The sequence below is a fragment of the Schistocerca americana genome, chromosome 11 (assembly GCF_021461395.2).
Source record: "Schistocerca americana isolate TAMUIC-IGC-003095 chromosome 11, iqSchAmer2.1, whole genome shotgun sequence".
NCBI classification, from domain to species: Eukaryota; Metazoa; Arthropoda; class Insecta; order Orthoptera; family Acrididae; genus Schistocerca; species Schistocerca americana.
The window spans coordinates 143,446,151-143,465,426 of NC_060129.1; the positions used below are offsets into that span (position 1 = coordinate 143,446,151).

Here is a 19,276-nt window from a genome sequence, read left to right on the forward strand (position 1 = left end):
CTTAAGTGAATATTGTGCTTTGTGATATGAGGATACACTTCACTGAACACATACAGAAATATATGTTCATCCATTCTTAAGTCATTGATGTACGACTTGACGTCCTCCACTATAAGCTCACGTAACAAGTTTTGTTGAATGCCCTTATTGTGTCGTCGTAAAACCCACAGCTTCACCCAGGTATGTTTCCTTTTATTCCCCCCTGCTTCTCCTCCACTGTGCACACAGTGCAACTGTGGTACACGCAACTGCTGCGATTAATAACAAGTTGTTGTTGTCAACCATCTTCAACTTTGACGAAAAATATGGTGACTGTGTAATACCCCTTCTAGCGCTACGTCAAAGATCTTTGTCAAATATATTTGACGGAATATTTGATCACATCTTTGATCAAATCTTTGACAAAGAAATTTGATAGTGTAATACCGGCCTAAACAACGACGCAGACGGCGGTCCGCTGCGCAACACACAGGAGCCGGTGGCGGCGGTATATAAGGAGACGTGGCGGCTGGGGATCGCAGTGGGCCAACGCCATCTGCGGCAACGACGATGGCTCAGAGCGCCCTGCGTCCGCTGTTGGCAGCCCTGCTGGTTGTCATGGCGACGGCAGGTGTTCCGAAACAAGGTGGGTCTACGTCGCAGTAAAAATTATACACCGCGGATGAAACGTCTGAAACGGCCAGACCAGATGTATGGTTAAAATTTTAATTAGCTTTTGTTATCACTGCAAAGCGTTAACCCATGCATCATTTCTTGACGTTTCTTATTACCTTTGCGTTTAGATTTTAACGGCACTCTCCAGTTACGCGCAATCATCCATTTTTATGGTTCTGTGCCTCATTTGGTAAAAACGGATCGCTTATAGGATCGCTTTGCTGCCCACCTGTCTCTCTGTCTGTCCCTCTGTTCGACTGTTAAGAACCATTTTTCTCAGGAATGGGTAGGCCTATCAAGTTGAAATTATATGGTGTGAAAAAAAATTTTTTTTTTGTTATTTACTAACCAACTCTCCATCCATCTGTTTTTCTCGGGAACGGGTAGGCGTATCAGGAAGAAATTTACACTGCTGGCCATTAAAATTGCTACACCAAGACGAAATGCAGATGATAAAAGGGTATACATTCGACAAGCATACTAGAACTGACATGTGATTAAATTTTCACGTAATTTGGGTGCATAGATCCTGAGAAATCAGTACCCAGAACAACCACCTCTGGCCGTAATAACGGCCTTGATACGCCTGAGCATTGAGTCAAACAGAGCTTGGATGGCGTGTACAAGTACAGCTGCCCATGCAGCTCCAACACGATACCACATTTCATCAAGAGTAGTGACTGGCGTATTGTGACCAGCCAGATGCTCGGCCACCATTGACAAGACGTTTTCAATTGGTGAAGGGTCTGCGGAATGTGCTGGCCAGGGCAGCAGTCGAACATATTCTGTATCCAGAAACGCCCGTACAGGACCTGCAACATGCGGTCGTGCATTTTCCTGCTGAAATGTTGGGTTTCGCAGGGATCGAATGAAGGGCAGAACCACGGGTCGTAACACGACTGAAATGTAACGTGCGCTATTCAAAGTGCCGTCAATGTGAACGAGAGGTGACCGAGATTTGTAACCAATGGCATCCCATACCGTCACGCCGAGTGATACGCCAGTATGGCGATGACGAATACACGCTTCCAATGTGCGTTCACCGCGATGTCGCCAAACACGGATGTGACCATCGTGACGCTGTAACTGCAGCCACCGTCTCCAAGCTGATAGTCCATGTTGCTGCAAACGTCGTCGAACTGTTCGTGCAGATGGTTGTTGTCTTGCAAACGTCCCCATCTGTTGACTGAGGGATCGAGACGTGGCTACACGATCCATTGCAGCCACGCGGATAAGATGCCTGTCATCTCGACTGCTAGTGATACGAGGCTGTTGGGATCCAGCACTGCATTCCGGGACCCACCGATTCCATATTCTGCTAACAGTCATTGGATCTCAACCAACGCGTACAGCAATGTCGCCATACGATAAACCGCAATCGCGATAGACTAAAATCTGACCTTTATCAAAGTCGGAAACGTGATGGTACGCATTTTTCCTCCTTACACGAGGCATCACAACCACGTTTCACCAGGCAACGCCGGTCAACTGCTGTTTGTGTATGAGAAACGGTTGGAAACTTTCCTCATGTCAGCACGTTGTAGGTGTCGCCACCGGCGCCAACCTTGTGTGAATGCCCTGAAAAGCTAATCATTTGCATATCACAGCATCTTCTTCCTTTCGGTTAACTTTCGCGTCTGTAGCACTTCATCTTTGTGGTGTAGCAATTTTAATGGCCAGTAGTGTATGTCACATATTAAGGTACATAGTCCCTTAGCATTGTGACAAATGCTAGCTTCTAACACAAAACAAGCAAAAGATATACCGCCGTTTATGTCACATATTTTGACACTCACAAACTGACTCATAAAAACATGTAACGTACTACCCCTTGGCCTAGAATTATGAATTTGGGCAATAAGCAAGATTTCACAGTAACAGCAAAGGAAAAAATCCGAAAATTGAGAATTTGTAATTAAAGCTGAAATTTCTATCGTGTACTACGGTCTACCACCTCTTGGAGCTGTAAGAAGTTACGCTTCTAAGTCAATGCCATGAAAAGACAGTGTCATTTACGTGACATATTTTGATATTCGCAAACTCACTCATTGAAGCCTATAGGATACATCCCGTTGACGTAAAATCATTGAATTTGGGAAGAACCAAGGTTCCACAGAGCAAGGAAAGGAGAAAAATCATAAAACTGTTAATTTTTAATTATGTCACACAAAAAAGTTTCTTTTGAAATTTGTTATCTGTCTTCAAACTTAAAACATTCCCAGTAACGATATCTTGCCAGTATTAATGTCGATATCTCGCAAAAATGATCTAGATCCTCAATTCTCACTATGGAAGAACTCTCTGTATACACAAATAGAGCCACTGTTAGTATACACCCACCCAAATATGTAATTCCCCTGGACACACACACACACACACACACACACACACACATACATCCTTCATTGCATGTCAGAAGATATACTAAGGTTTAAATAAGAAATTAAAAACTTGTTGGAATGTAGTTTTTACTTTTAATTTCCTGCGCAAACAAAAACATATATTATGCTGACACTATATCTTACCAATTTTAGGTGGAGAGTGTTTTGAACTATGAATGCGTAAGATACCTGTAGGGGTTGCGTTGAACTAGTTATCCCAACCGCAGCAAAAAATCCGCTGTAGCTACTACCAAATGCTTTGTGTACTCCAATTTGCTTTGTATTGTAGATTGCCTTTTTTCTTTTTCTTATTTTGAAATGAGTGGAGAGACTAATCCCGGTGCATAAGGGAATTCGATTGCGAGTCTCACCACAACAAAAGGAATCAGGGATTCCTATGACCATTTGTCACTTCTGATCTCGTGGTGGGTCAGAATGAGGACAAAGGTTGGCAGCCCTTCGAGAGGAAGGCGGGGCTTATGCCCCCACAGCACTTCGCTACCTGCGGACAGTCTACGTTCTCGCTTGTTTTACTGTCGCGGCCAACTGCCGCAATATACTATAATGCATAATATCTGAAACGCTACCATATGGCTGCCATCAATTTCGCTGGCATATCATTATTCAGAATGACAGTGCATCATGTAATTTCAAATTATTTCGAAAATCAAGTTTATGGCAGATACAGTCTATAAAAATGAAAACAAGCATCTTCTGTTCACAGGCAACTCGTGTTGTTGCCGATTTGATCGAAATTTGTTGATAAGAGGTCGAAAGGGATAAAATTTGCAATAACAAAGATGGCTATAAAAAGAAAAATTAAAAACTGAACCCAGTTTGGCTTAATGTTTTTCATATGTGCCTAAAATCTGTTTGGTTAGAGGGATACAAATCGTAAATCGGATCTTGTAAAGACAAAATATGCATTTTAGCCAATGTTAACAGAAACATCGCAAATTAGGTGGAACTACGTACCTCAGTCGCAGCATATTGACCTCGAGCTTCGGCAGAGATACATCAGCTCCTTCGAAAGAGTTTGTTTTTTAAACGAAAGTACAAAATAGAAAAGTTGAGCTATACTTTCGCATAAGGCTTTCATACTTGTGTAAAGATGGCCCCCGAATTTCGAGAAATAAATTTTTTTTTTCGAAATTCTTGATAGGTATATAGATATAGAGATAGATATATATAGATATATAGTCCTAGAGTTCTTTGTACAAAATTTGAATAAGTCTGCACAATTTCGAATTACGATCACAGTTATGAATACTTAACAAGAATGACCATACTGTTCAAAAGACTGTAAGCAGTATCGTAACGTGTATCCCTCACATCCTTCGCAGTTAACGTTTTTTTGCTGATTGTTGCCTACTTCTTTACTAATAGGCTTCAAAGACATTTCATCCAATTGATCGTGTTTTCTTTTAACAGAATTCCATGATATTCTTCTATTTAATAAATATTCTGCCGCTCGTGTTCCTCACGAGAAACAAATTTTTGTTGCCTCCTGTAAATTACCACAGGATCTCCATATTACTTCAGATTATAGAGTACTTCGCAGCGCAAATTAAATGTATGTTAGCACGATCACTGAAGACGCTGCAGAATCTATCCATGTCACAGTTTTACCTTAAAATGTTAAGTGAAATTAGGGGACGAAACTCTACGTAATCTTACACAGATGTCTAACCAATGGCGGGTTGACTGTTATGTTACCTGAGGAGAAAGTTTTCAAGTTTGAGTAAGTATCTAACTGACAATTTTCGGCAGAACTCTTGGACTGCTGTCCAGAACTGTAAACGAAACTGTTATAGAAATTAATTATTTTTTTTTAACATAGAGAGGAGCCTCATTACTACAATTTTCCCGTAAACAATTATCATCACAAAGAAATGTGATTAGGGTTTTTTGCAGAAATCTTGGGAAGTATTTAAAGCTGTGACCACCATTTTTTTTTCAAAACTGGCAAATAATTTTTTTACAAAGTTAAAATTTTCCCAAATAATTGCGAAATTCTGCAGAACTGGTTAAATTTTGCGCAGGTAACTCAAAAACTGTATCATATCTGTCAAGAACTCTGAACATAATGTATATGTTTGTCGAAAGTCGGGTGCTAGCTTCACCAGACTGTGTGTGAGAGAACAGTTGATGGAAGCGATGGCCCACGAAGTGTCTTACGACACTACAAATAAGAGGTGATTTTGTCTTTCAGCAAATGTTAGCTGTAATTTTTTCATTTTGCCGACTGGCTACTAGTTTCGGTACACAGTACCATCGTCAGGATATCCCCTGCCATGCACTCGTCACACTGGCTTCCCAAGTAAATGCGTCAAAAATGAGTATTTGACAAAGCCAGTGTGATAAGTGCATGGGAGATGATGTCCTGACGATGGTACTGTGTACCGAAACTAGTAGCCAGTCGGCAAAATAAAGAAATGGTGACTGTAGACTACGCGATATGCTTTTTCAGTGTCGCATTGTCGGCTGTTCCATCGACAATATGTCTGGAATGTGTGTTAGTCACAATTTCTAAAATGGATGGGGTTGTTGGGTTGTTTGGGGAAGGAGACCAGACAGTGAGGTCATCGGTCTCATCGGATTAGGGAAGGATGGGGAAGGAAGTCGGCCGTCCCCTTTCAAAGGAACCATCCCGGCATTTGCCTGGAGCGATTTAGGGGAATCACGGAACACCTAAATCTAAGATGGAAACCAAACGTGTAAACTTAAATTACGTGCTAAGAACTGAGAGACTAAACGGGGAACAGCGAGTATGAGTGGTAAAAATGCTTCCTGAAGCAAACGGAGTAAGTGACTGCCGAAGGTAAATGGCTGTTTATAAATAATGTGAGGTACCATCGAAACATCAGATGTTTTTTCCTAAAGTCAGTTCACATATAGTAATAGATACTGTCAGAGAATGTAGTGCCCGTGCGCTATTTTTTGTAGTATATTAAAAATACCTCTACTTCTTAGTCTTAAAACAGGTACAAGTGACAAAACATTGTACTTACTGTGCTATGTTTTGAAGATGTTTTGTTACAACACACTGATGTACATAGTAAATTACATGATTATTCAAAAACAAGAATATGTGGTTAAATAAACAGAAATTAATATAATAAGCTGGGAAAATAAGTAAATACAAGAAAATTGGAATATGAAAACGAAAATTGGTGTAGATCCGACGCATATGAGCGATTATTCATAATCACTTTCTATAAATTGAGGTGACAAAATTCATAGGATGGTGACATGAACATGTACATGTAGCGGTAGTGTCAAGCGCAAAGGTATAAAAGGGCAGTGCATCATTTGTGCTCAGGTGATTCATGTAAGAAGCCATCCGGCGTGATTATGGCCGCAAAACGGGAATTGACAGACGTTGAATGCAGAGTGGTAGTTGGAGGTAGACGCATGGGGCATTCCATTTCAGAAAAGGTTACGGAATTCAATATTTCGAGATCCACAGTGTCAAGAGTGTGCCGAGAAGACCTCACCTCTCACTATGGACAATGCAGTGATTGACAGCCTTCACTTAACAACCAAGAGCAGCGGCATTTGCATACAGTTGTCAGTGCTAACAGACAAGCAACACTGCTTGAAGTAACCACAGAAAATAATGTGGGACATACGACGAACGAATCCGCTGGGACAATGCGGCGCAATTTGGCATTAACGGGCTATGGCAGCAGACGACTCACGTGAGTGCCTTTGCGAACAGCATCTCACCCGGGCTCGTGACCACTTCGGTTGGACCCTAGAGGACTGGAAAGCCATGGCCTGGTCAGATGAGTCCCTGTTTCACTTGGCAAGAGCTGATAGTCGGGTTTGAGTGTGAACCAGACCTCACGAAGCCATGGACCCAAGCTGTCAACAAAACACTGTGCAAGCCAGTGGTGGCTCCATGATGGTGTGGGCTGTGTTTACATGTAATGGACTAGGTTCTCTGGGCCAAGAGAATCGATCATTGGCTGGAAATGGTTATCTTCAGCTACTCGGAGACCATATGCAATCATAGAATTCGTGTTCCCAAACAGCGATGCCAAAAGCCACAGTTGTTCATCGTTGGTTTGAAGAACATTCTGGAGAGTTCGTGTGTATGCTTTGGCCACCCAGATCACCCGAACATTTATGGTACATAATTGAGAAGTCAGCTCGTGCGCAAAATCCTGCAGTGGGAACACTTTCGAAAGTATGGATGGCTGAAGAGACAGCAAGGCTCAATATTTCTGGAAGAGACTTTCAACCACTTGTTGGGCCCATGCTGTGTCAAGTTGCTTCACTATGCTGAACAAAAGGAGGTTGAACACGATATTATGAGGTATTTCATGACTTTTGTCACCTCAGTGCAAATCACAGTCAGTACGTATAGAATCATAAGTATTTCCTCCTGTGGTATCTCTTAAACAACGCCCTTTCTGGGCAACACTCATGACGCTGTACCATTCTGTTGTGCAATTTTAAGTCATCTCTTGCCCCTCTCTACCATGTCCTCTACTTTCCCCACTTCCTCTTTTTACACCCACAGTAACTACGGTCTGAGAATGGGATATATAGTTATAAAACTCGTGATAAAGTGGGGAGATGTAGTTCTCCAGCTTCTTAGGACTTCTCCATTTCCCACATTTCATTTCAAACCCGTCTTATGCAAATGCTGCAGAAGAGATGTTGATGGGTGATCAATATCGATCCACCAAGAATCCTCTTACATGAACTCAAGATAACAGTTTAGTGAATATTCGAACTGCACGGTTAGTATTTCATTTGCTGATTCAGATGCACCTGATATTCCTCCTTTTTGTATTGTTTTCTTCTTTGTTTCTAGCAACTTTATCCTTTGGTGTGGCTTGCATGGGTTTCATTGAAAGAAAGTTTTATGTTTTAATTTTCACCATGCAAAACGTTTCGCTAAGCTGCTTCTCTTCTTCTATCCTGTCTTGGACGACAAAGCGCTTATTTACCTTTTCGCAGCGACCAAAAACTTTATCACCTCCCATATGCATATGGCAAGGTTCAAGGACCTTATGATTTATTGTGTCAACATCCAGCCATTGCCTCAAGATGTACAAGCGGTATTTCAAAAAATAGCCTATTTAAACATGCATTAAATATTACTACAAGTAGTCGCAAAAGCATACACATCACGCTGTTGCTGTACTTTCAAGCAAGAAAAAAAAAGAAAAAATACAAACCTGAAACTTCAGTAAAGACTAATTCTCCTTCTCTCCGTCATTTGACGTATACTAGCTGTGCTCTAACATTGGCTTAGAGCTTAAACTTTATCAAGACAGAATGCGTCGCTATGCACGAAATCGATTGTACTTCTTTTTCTAAGAAGATATCAACACATTAATTTTCCAGATACGCATTTAGACCACTTTACTGTGAAATGTCACTTGTACCACGTGCACTCATCGTCCCTGAAATGCAAGGTGAGTAATCGGAGCCGACCGGAGTGACCGAGCGGTGCTAGGCGCTTCAGTCTGGAACCGCGCGACCGCTGCGCTCACAGGTTCGAATCCCGCCTCGGGCATGGATGTGTGTGATGTCCGTAGGTTAGTTAGGTTTAAGTAGTTCTAAGTTCTAGGGGACTGATGACCTCAGTTGTTGAGTCCCATAGTACTCAGATCCATTTGAACCATTTGAATGATCGGAATGAAAAGATACTCATGTTGTCAATCAATTTTGTGTTGTAACCGAAAGTGTCTGTTGTATTACACCAGAACCAGCTTCGACAACATGAAAATTTATTTGCTGTGACGCCACATGCGCAGGACTGCTCAAATCGCTCGCCAATATTTTATGAAGTTTTAGACTTCAATACGTATTTAAAGGGTTATTACGAGGGCAGTTCAATAAGTAATGCAACACATTTTTTTTCTCAGCCAATTTTGGTTGAAAAAACCGGAAATTTCTTGTGGAATATTTTCAAACATTCCCGCTTCGTCTCGTATAGTTTCATTGACTTCCGACAGGTGGCAGCGCTGTACGGAGCTGTTAAAATGGCGTCTGTAACGGATGTGCGTTGCAAACAACGGGCAGTGATCGAGTTTCTTTTGGCGGAAAACCAGGGCATCTCAGATATTCATAGGCGCTTGCAGCATGTCTACGGTGATCTGGCAGTGGACAAAAGCACGGTGAGTCGTTGGGCAAAGCGTGTGTCATCATCGCCGCAAGGTCAAGCAAGACTGTCTGATCTCCCGCGTGCGGGCCGGCCGTGCACAGCTGTGACTCCTGCAATGGCGGAGCGTGCGAACACACTCGTTCGAGATGATCGACGGATCACCATCAAACAACTCAGTGCTCAACTTGACATCTCTGTTAGTAGTGCTGTCTCAATTGTTCACCAGTTGGGATATTCAAAGATTTGTTCCCGCTGGGTCCCTCGTTGTCTAACCGAACACCATAAAGAGCAAAGGAGAACCATCTGTGCGGAATTGCTTGCTCGTCATGTGGCTGAGGGTGACAATTTCTTGTCAAAGATTGTTACAGGCGATGAAACATGGGTTCATCACTTCGAACCTGAAACAAAACGGCAATCAATGGAGTGGGGCCACACCCACTCCCCTAACAAGAAAAAGTTTAAAGCCATACCCTCAGCCGGTAGAGTCATGGTTACAGTCTTCTGGGACGCTGAAGGGGTTATTCTGTTCGATGTCGTTCCCCATGGTCAAACGATCAACTCTGAAGTGTATTGTGCTACTCTTCAGAAATTGAAGAAACGACTTCAGCGTGTTCGTAGGCACAAAAATCTGAACGAACTTCTCCTTCTTCATGACAACGCAAGACCTCACACAAGTCTTCGCACCCGAGAGGAGCTCACAAAACTTCAGTGGACTGTTCTTCCTCATGCACCCTACAGCCCCGATCTCGCACCGTCGGATTTCCATATGTTTGGCCCAATGAAGGACGCAATCCGTGGAAGGCACTACGCGGATGATGAAGAAGTTATTGATGCAGTACGGCGTTGGCTCCGACATCGACCAGTGGAATGGTACCGTGCAGGCATACAGGCCCTCATTTCAAGGTGGCGTAAGGCCGTAGCATTGAATGTAGATTACGTTGAAAAATAGTGTTGTGTAGCTAAAAGGTTGGGGAATAAACTGGTGTATTTCAATGCTGAATAAAACAACCCCTGTTTCAGAAAAAAATGTGTTGCATTACTTATTGAACTGCCCTCGTAGTATTAATATTGCTGTAAAAGTAACTTATTAGTTGACTTTCATTCATCTGAGTCTTTATTTTTGTATTATTGAATCGAATGGTCTGTTATTTATGAGTGTGCTTACGTCGTTCATCGAAGTCTCAGCATTGTGCATTTCGCGGCGTGCAGTTGCAGCTGTGGCGGTTCTAAAGCTAGGTACTTACAAAGTTGTTTATGTACTGTTGTTCGGTTATTAAATTTATTAGTTTCCAACAGTGTCTCGTCCCGTTTCCGGTGAAATAACGGTTCAATAAACATTTGGAATTTTTGTCCACTGTGTTTATAGAGTTGTTTGTGCGTTGTAGTCATTTATTAAATTTAGTACTGTAGTTTACAACTGATGTTTCTTATCGCTTATAGTGAAATATTTCAGCGAAACTCCCTTTTACTGTATTTAATTTCGTTGGGTGTTCCAGTGGTCGCTTGAATTTTTGGTTCTAGATAATAAATTGTGTGAAGTTTTTATGATATTCGTATTGGTTGTAGTTTAGTCACATTAATGAAGTAGTTGCTTTCTTAGTACAGAATGAAACTCGAGATCACTGTTGTTAGTTATTTAAATAGTTCTACTGTAGTAACTGAACTTAGGTAATGTAGATGTTCAATTTCTTCAGTAACTTTACATTTTACCATGAGGGAGAAGTTTGGGCTTTACCGTAGGTTCGTGAATAGTGGGTTATGGTGTGAGATTTGTTCAAAGTATTTTCATTGGGGGGAATGCAGTGGGGAAACCAGTGGGCAGTCTAGCGAGATTCTCTCCGGGAAATGCAGAATTTGTAGCAGAAATAAAGTTGACAGAGGGGCAGGAGCGTAAGATCTGAGCTCTTCAGGTGCAGTTTCAAAATGCAAAGGAGGAACTACATATGATAAGGAGGGTGAATGACATTCGGGAATGGAACTGGCAGTTGGAAAAACTGCAGCTAGGAGGAGAAGATATTCAGACAGTTGTACTTTGCGTATAACCAGTAGATTTGACCAACTAGCAGAGTGTAGTGGAGCCCCTTGTAGCTGTAGATCTAGCAAACGTGCAGCAGTTCTCAGCAGTTAGGGAGCTTAAGTCAGTTGCAAAGTGTAACAGAAAGAAGAAGGTTCTGCTGCTAGGTAGATCACATGCCAGAGGTGTGGGCCAGCAGTTGCAGCAAGTGTTGGGGAGTGAGTAGCGGGTCCCAGCATTGTGAAGCCTAGTGCAGTGTTGGCTCAGGTGATTGTTAACATAAGGGAATTATGTAGGAATTTTACGAAAGAGAATCAGGTAGTGATTGAGGGTGGGGTTGGTAATAGTCTTGTTATGGGCGGGGAGTATGACGTAGGTGGTGATCTGGTAAAGATAACTAGTCAAATTAATGGCACAAATGTGCACTTCGTGCAGCCGTTTCAGCGTCATGATCGGCCTCATCTTAATACTGCTGTTAAGCGTGTTAACATGGGATTGGAGAAGGCACTGATGGCAGAGGACATGGGTCACATTGCAGTGGTTCCAGTGGTGCCAGTTGAGTCCATCAGTCAGGTTTCACTAGGCATGGCCTGCACCTCAACAGGTATGGCAACGGGAGGCTGGCGAAGCTTATAGGTGAGAGTGCAGTGGGCGGTGGTGGGATCACTCATGGGAAAATTACTGTAGTAGCTGGTGTTAGAGCTGCGCCTTTTTTAGATTGAAGTCAGCTGATAGGTATCCCTGCTTCAAGGAAGTCCCTCCAACAGAGGAATTAACTTCCGAGGAGGCCAGATATCCAAGTAGTGAAGGAATTACCATATTTCGTCAAAATATAAGTCATTATTGGTACATCAGAGCACCACTTAAATAATTTGACGATTCAGAGGCTTCCTTTACCAGAATACGGATTAATTGGCTGTTATTCAAGGAATTCTTTCCGGAGTGAACATAAAAAACAGTATTCCACTTGAGTCCATGGACATGTAATGGCACAGCACTGAACAGGTATATGTATGTTGTGCAGGGGCAGTTGAATTTAGTGAAACTAAACTTCTAATTGTTGTTATTTATAGGTCCCCTAACTTCAGAGCATTTCTGCCCGAGTTAACAAGAGTTCTTGGTTCACTTTATAGGAAGTAACAAAAATTACTTCCATGTGGTGACTTCAGTACTAATTTTGTATGTGACTGTGCAAGAAAAAGGATTTTGGAAGATTTCCTAAATTCATACAACCTGATGCAGACTGTTTTCTCCAACCAGGGTGCAGCGAAACAGTAGCATAGCCATAGACAATATTTTTATTCATTCTTCATTATTAGATGGCATTTTGTTAGTAAAAGGGTGAATTGCCTTTTAGACCATGATACACAAATTTTAACACTAATAGGATTTTGTACTCAAACAAATGTTGTACATAATTACAAAGTACGTAGGAAAGCTGATCCAAAGGCAATAGAGAGTTTTTTAAACCTCGTTAAGGAACAAGAGTTGCTGGTTGTTTATAGTGCTGATAACATAGATGATGAATATAATGCTTTCCTTAAAAATTTCTCATGCTCTTTGAGAGTTTCTTTCCATTAGAATGTCCTAAACAGGGTACTCACAGTAAAAGGCAGCCTGGGTGGCTGACTTGTGGGATAAGGATATCATGTAGAACAAAGTGGGAATTATTTCAAAATGTTAGAAGTAGTCACGATCGAGGTACAGTAGCCCATTACGAACAGTATTGTAAAGTGCCTAAAATGTTATTATGAAAGCAGAGAGGATGTGGGATGCAAATACAATAAATAATTGGCAGGATAAAATTAAAACCATGTGGTTTTGTTGTGAAGGAAGTGTCTGGTCAGCAGCACAAGATCGACGATATAGTCAGTCCATAGTAAAAATATTTCTGTTACCGATAAATCAGACGTACAAACAGTATTTAACAATCATTTTCTGAGCATTGTCAGTGAATTAAATAAAAACTTAGTTTCTACAGGGAATCATATAACATGTTGGAAAATGCCTTGTCATGACTGATGACTGAGATACTACTCTGTCATAGTGACAACAGGGAGATTGAATCAATAATTAAATCACTGAAGACTATAGACTCTCATGAATATGATGGGGTACGTAGCATAATATTAAAGTACTGTGCCACAACTGTTAGCCCTGTACTTAGCCATATGTGTAATTTTTCTTGTAAGAAAGACCAGTTTCCTGAACGATTTAAGTAGTCAGTAGTAAAGTTACTTTACAAAAATGGAGAAATGGATTATATAGATAATTTTAGACCCATTTCTATGCCATCGGTACTTGCTAAAGTTATTGAAAAATCTATACATTAAGGATAATTGATCATTTCATTTCACATTATTTGCTATGAAATGAACGGTTTTAAGAGTAGTTTAACAACTGAAAATGCTATAATCTCTTTTCTCTGTGAGGTACTAGATGGATTAAACAAAAGGTTTCGAACACTAGGCATTTTTTTATTTAACTAAGGCGTTTGATTTTGTTGATCACAAAATTTTGCTCCAGAAGTTGGACTATTGTGGAAAACTGTGAGTGACTCACAATTGGTTTACCTCTTACTTTAGCAACAGACAGCAAAAGGTCATTATTTACAGTGTTGAGAAAGGCTGTGATGTGGGATATAGTGGGTTACAGTTAAATGGGGGTGCCCCAGGGGTCAGTGTTGGGGCCACTCGTGTTCCTTGTTTTATGTAAAAGATATGCCCTCTAGTATTGCAGATAATTCTAAAATGTTTCTTGGTAGTAAAGGATGTTGTGTGCAACGCTGGCACTGTTTCAAATACTGCAGTGCACGACGTAAGTTCGTGGCTTGTAGAAAATAAACTAACGCTAAATCACAGTATGACTCAGTTTTTAGAGAGTATAACACACAATTCAATTAAAACCGATGTTTAATTTCATGGAATGGGCGTATGATTAGTGAAACTGAATAGTTCAGATTTCTAGCTGCTCATATAGATAGTAAGCTTTCATCGAAAGCCCAAGCCGAGGATGTCGTTCAAACACTTAATGCTGCCATTTTCACTGTCCAAAAGTCATCTGAAGTAAGTGATAAGGCGGCAACTGTGGCCGAGAAGTTCTAGGCGCTTCAGTCGGGAACCGTGCTGCTGCTACGGTCGCAGGTTCGAATCCTGCCTTGGTCATGGATGTGTGTGATGTGCTTAGGTTAGTTAGGAATATGTAATTCTAAGTCTAGGGGACTGATGACCTCAGATGTTGAGTTCCATAGTGTTTAGAGCCATTTGAACAATTTGTAAGGTATAGTTAGATACGAAAAGTAGTCTGCTTTGCTTTTTTTCCATTCGCTTATGACGTATGTATTATATTTTGGGGTAACTCTTCCCATTTTAAAATTTTTGTCTCATAAACGGGTGGTTCGGGTAATAAATGGTGCAATTCCCTCTTGTCGTCCCCTGTTCACTAGTCTGTATATTCTGACACTGGCCTCTCAATATACAGGGTGCGTCAAAAAAATTTATACACACCTTTAAGCGTCATAGAAAATTTATTTCCCATTCTACAATGTTAAATTTCTGGAAATCGAAAGCTTAAAGTCCAATTGGAAAAATAAATATACTTTGCAAATGTGATTAATGTTCAAACTGGTGGCCTTCAGCATCATACATTTCTGAGTATGAGTCACCACCAATTCCGTACATCGTACCAAAGTGTCCAATGAGATTTCTGCGCACACCGCCTGAATCTCATTCCAAAGTGTGTCCAGGATACGCGGTTTACGTTTGTACACCTCATCTTTTACTGTGCCCCATAAGAAGAAATCCGGCGGCGTGAGGTGTGGAGAGCGTGCAGGAAACTCGATTGGTCCCCTGCGTCCTATCCACTGGCCTGGCACATTGTGATCCAGGTATGCTCCTACGTCCCTATGATAGTGCGGCGGGGCGCCATCTTGTTGGAAATAAAACTCATCATTACCGTATAATGCACGAATGGCAGGGAATATGGAGTCGGAAAGCATTGTTAGGTACGTTTCTCCAGTAACAGTACCTTCAATGCGGAAAGGCCCCTTGCAGCCTTTTCAACTGTGAGGATTATCTTCAGCCCATTACACACAATTGTGCCTATTGACAGTTTCATTGAGTCTGAATTGGGCTTTATCCGACCAAATTATGCTACCCATAAATCCCGGTTCACGTCTCACCATCTCCTGAACCCATTCACAAAATTCTCACCTTCCATCTGGATCGTCGTCACTTAGCTGTTACACCACTTAATTATCTGCTTCCGCGCTTCAAAGCTCAAACGCACGACCGCCATGTTGCAGTTACTTCTTTGCCACTGCTGCCACCTGTTGAAGAAACATAACATTACTTTCTCACAGATATTTAACCTTGTAGAATGGGCAATAAATTGTCTCTGTTAGTGCACAGTGTGTACACATTTTTTTGACGCACCCTGTATATGTTGTTGTTGTGGTCTTCAGTCCTGAGACTGGTTTGATGCAGCTCTCCACGCTACTCTATCCTGTTCAAGCTGCTTCATCTCCCAGTACCTACTGCAACTTACATCCTTCTCAATCTGCTTAGTGTGTTCATCTCTTGGTCTCCCTCTACCATTTTTACCCTCCACGCTTCCCTCCAATACTAAACTGGTGATCCCTTGATGCCTCAGAACATGTCCTACCAACCGATCCCTTCTTCTAGTCAAGTTGTGCCACAAACTTCTCTTCTCCCCAATCCTATTGAATACCTCCTCATTAGTTATGTGATCTACCCATCTAATCTTCAGCATTCTTCTGTAGCACCACATTTCGAAAGCTTGTATTCTCTTCTTGTCCAAACTATTTATCGTCCATGTTTCACTTCCGTACATGGCTACACTCCATACAAATATTTTCAGGAACGACTTCCTGACACTTAAATCTATACTCGATGTTAGCAAATTTCTCTTCTTCAGAAATGCTTTCCTTCCCATTGCCAGTCTACATTTTATATCCTCTCTACTTCGACCATCATCAGTTATTTTGCTCACCAAATAGCAAAACTCCTTTACTACTTTAAGTCTCTCATTTCCTCAGCATCACCCGACTTAATTCGACTACACCCTGTATATATATATATATATATATATATATATATATATATATATATTCTTTATGCTCGCTTCTTGTCGACAATATCAGCTTATTCCCAAGACTTAGCAGATTTGACTCACTTAATACTAGGCACAGATCCAATCTACATTTGCATCTGACTTCCTTGACTCCTGTACAGAAAGTCGTGCAGTATACTGCTGCAACTATTTGCAGTAAGCTACCACAAGCATTCCGAAATTTTTGTAGTAACGCACGCACTTTCAAATCGAAACTGAAGAGTTTCGTCAAGGGTCACTGATTCCATTTTGTCGAGGAGTCCCTTGAAAAATTAATCTGATTCCTGTGTTATATTGCTGATTGCGTTTACATAAACTTATGGCTTGTCTTTTGTCTGGGTTCATAAACATTTTATTTCATCTCTTATCACTTTTATGTTGGTCAAATGGCACAAATGGCTCTGAGCAGTATGCGACTTAACTTCTCACGCCATCAGTCGCCTAGAAGTTAGAACTACTTAAACCTAACTAACCTAAGGACATCACACACATCCATGCCCGAGGCGGGATTCGAACCTGCGACCGTAGCGTTAGCTCGGTTCCAGACTGTAGCTCCTAGAACGCACGGCCACTTTGACCGGCTTTTATGTTGTAACTCCATGTACTGACACGTTCCATGACCTTGGACATTTGCTCCTCAGTTTGGTCCTACGGAACCAGATGTGTAAAATAAAGTAATTAGAATAGGTTACTACCGACAAACGGCATCCATTTGAAGCAGTCGACCATACACAAATCGAGTGCATTCAACCGACCTCGGACTGATTTCAAATGGTTCGAATGGCTCTGAGCACTATGGGACTTAACATCTAAGGTCATCAGTCCCCTAGAAGTTAGAACGACTTACACCTAACTAACCTAAGGACGTCACACACATCCATGCCCGAGGCAGGATTCGAACCTGCGACCGTAGTGGTCGCTCGGTTCCAGACTGTAGCGCCTAGAACTGCACGGCCACACCGGCCGGCTCAGACTGATTTGGAGAGAGCGGAGACCTGAGCAGGACGGTCTCACAACGTGACGTATTGTTTCAGGCAGGTGGAGCCCACTGGACGGGGCGAGAATCGTGAACGGCGCGCGCGCACTCGTCGGGCAGTTCCCGCACCAGGCGCTCGTCCTGGGGGACGGAGTGGTGCTGTGCGGCGGCTCGCTCATCTCCGAGCGCTCAGTCCTCACCGCCGCACACTGCACCGTCAAGTGAGTGCGAACAGCAGCCGGGAGGCCAGCTGTGCGTGGCGTTCAAAGAGTAACGTTGTCTCAAGCGGCAATACCTAACAAGGCAACCTCCCCATCGCAACCCCCTCGGATTTAGTTATAAGTTGGCACAGTGGATAGGCCTTGAAAAACTGAACACAGATCAATCGAGAAAACAGGAAGAAGTTGTGTGGAAGTATGATAAAAATAAGCAAAATATACAAACTGAGTAGTTCATGCGTAACATAGGCGACATCAAGGGTAATATGAGCGCCGTGGTCCAATGCTGCCGGCACGGTAGCTCAGCGTGTTAGCGTGAGCAGCTGCGAAATCAGGGGTCCTTGGTTCAAGTCTTCTCTCGAGTGAAAATTTTACTTTCTTTATTTTCGCAAAGTTATGATCTGTCCGTTCGTTCATTGACGGCTCTGTTCAGTGTAATAAGTTCAGTGTCTGTGTTTTACGACCGCACCGCAAAACCGTGCGATTAGTAGACGAAAAGACGTGCCTCTCCAAAGGGAACCGAAAACATTTGATCGCAAGGTCATAGGTCAACCGATTCCTCCACAGGAAGACACGTCTGATATATTCTATACGACGCTGGTGACGGCATGTGAGTCACAGGACAGGAATATGTCGTCGACCCACCTAACGTACACACTTGGTGTATGAGTAAAAAGATTCTTCTACCTTGCCCCATTTACGTTTTCTTGTAGATGTGGTAATCACTCCCAAAAAAGTGATGAAAAGACTTTGTCACATAATCTGCAGCAAATGAATGCAACAGTTTCACAGTCTCACAGTTTTCCCTGTGCTCTGTCAAAACATGTTTTTCACGTTTTCAAATTTTTCCATGTGTAGACCGTCAAATCCTGCATATGTCCAAGCAAATCTGAACATGTCCTGGAATTTTGGAGAGCGAAGTTGGTTATGTGTGAGTGCCTCAACTTTGATAATTGCCTGAAAATAAAAAATTAAACTTTTCAGTCGAAGGAAGGTTTGAACCGAGGACCTCTCGTTCCGCAGCTGCGCACGCTAAACCACGGGACCACGGCGCTCGTGAGCTCACACACTCCTTGATGTTGCCTATCTTGGATATGGACTACTCAGTTTGTATATTTTGCTTATTTTTTTCATAGTTCCACACAACTTCTTCCTCTTTTCTCGATTGATCTGTGTTCAGTTTTTCAAGGCCTATCCACTGTGCCAACTTATAACTGAATCTGAGGCGGGTGCGATGGGGAGGTTCCCTTGTAAAGTTCGTCTGCCGGCCGTAGTGGACGAGCGTTTCTAGGCGCTACAGTCTGGAACCGCGCGACCGCTACGGTCGCAAGTTCGAATCCTGCCTCGGGCATGGATGTGTGTGATGTCATTAGGTTAGTTAGGTTTAAGTAGTTCTACGTTCTAGGTTCTAGGGGACTGATGACCTCAGCGGTTCAGTCCAATAGTGCTCAGAGCCATTTCAACCATTTTGAACCTAAGTTCGCGACCTGAGCCTTCTCTGTTAAGTGGATGTACAGGGTGAGCCCAAAGTCTTGCCCCAATAATAAGTTACATTTAATGCCGTTGCATAGGTTAGTGTTAGTACGCTACTGGTCATTAAAATTGCTACACCACGAAGATGACGTGCTACAGACGCGAAATTTAACCGACAGGAAGAAGATGCTGTGATATGCAAATGATTAGCTTTTCAGAGCATTCACACAAGGCTGGCGCCTAGGGTGACACCTACAACGTGCTGACATGAGGAAAGTTTCCAACCGATTTCTCATACACAAACAG

General features: G+C 42.2%; 1 protein-coding gene across 1 annotated transcript in view; it reads left to right on the plus strand.

Annotated features, from left to right (window-relative positions):
* The first annotated feature begins 549 nt into the window (after positions 1-549).
* LOC124553398 (collagenase-like) overlaps positions 550-19,276 on the plus strand; it is a 114,707-nt gene continuing 95,980 nt past the window's right edge. Inside the window, exons 1-2 of the mRNA XM_047127264.1 lie at positions 550-625; positions 17,338-17,500. Of these exons, the coding sequence (XP_046983220.1) occupies positions 550-625; positions 17,338-17,500 (239 nt within the window). The remainder of the gene's footprint in view (positions 626-17,337; positions 17,501-19,276) is intronic.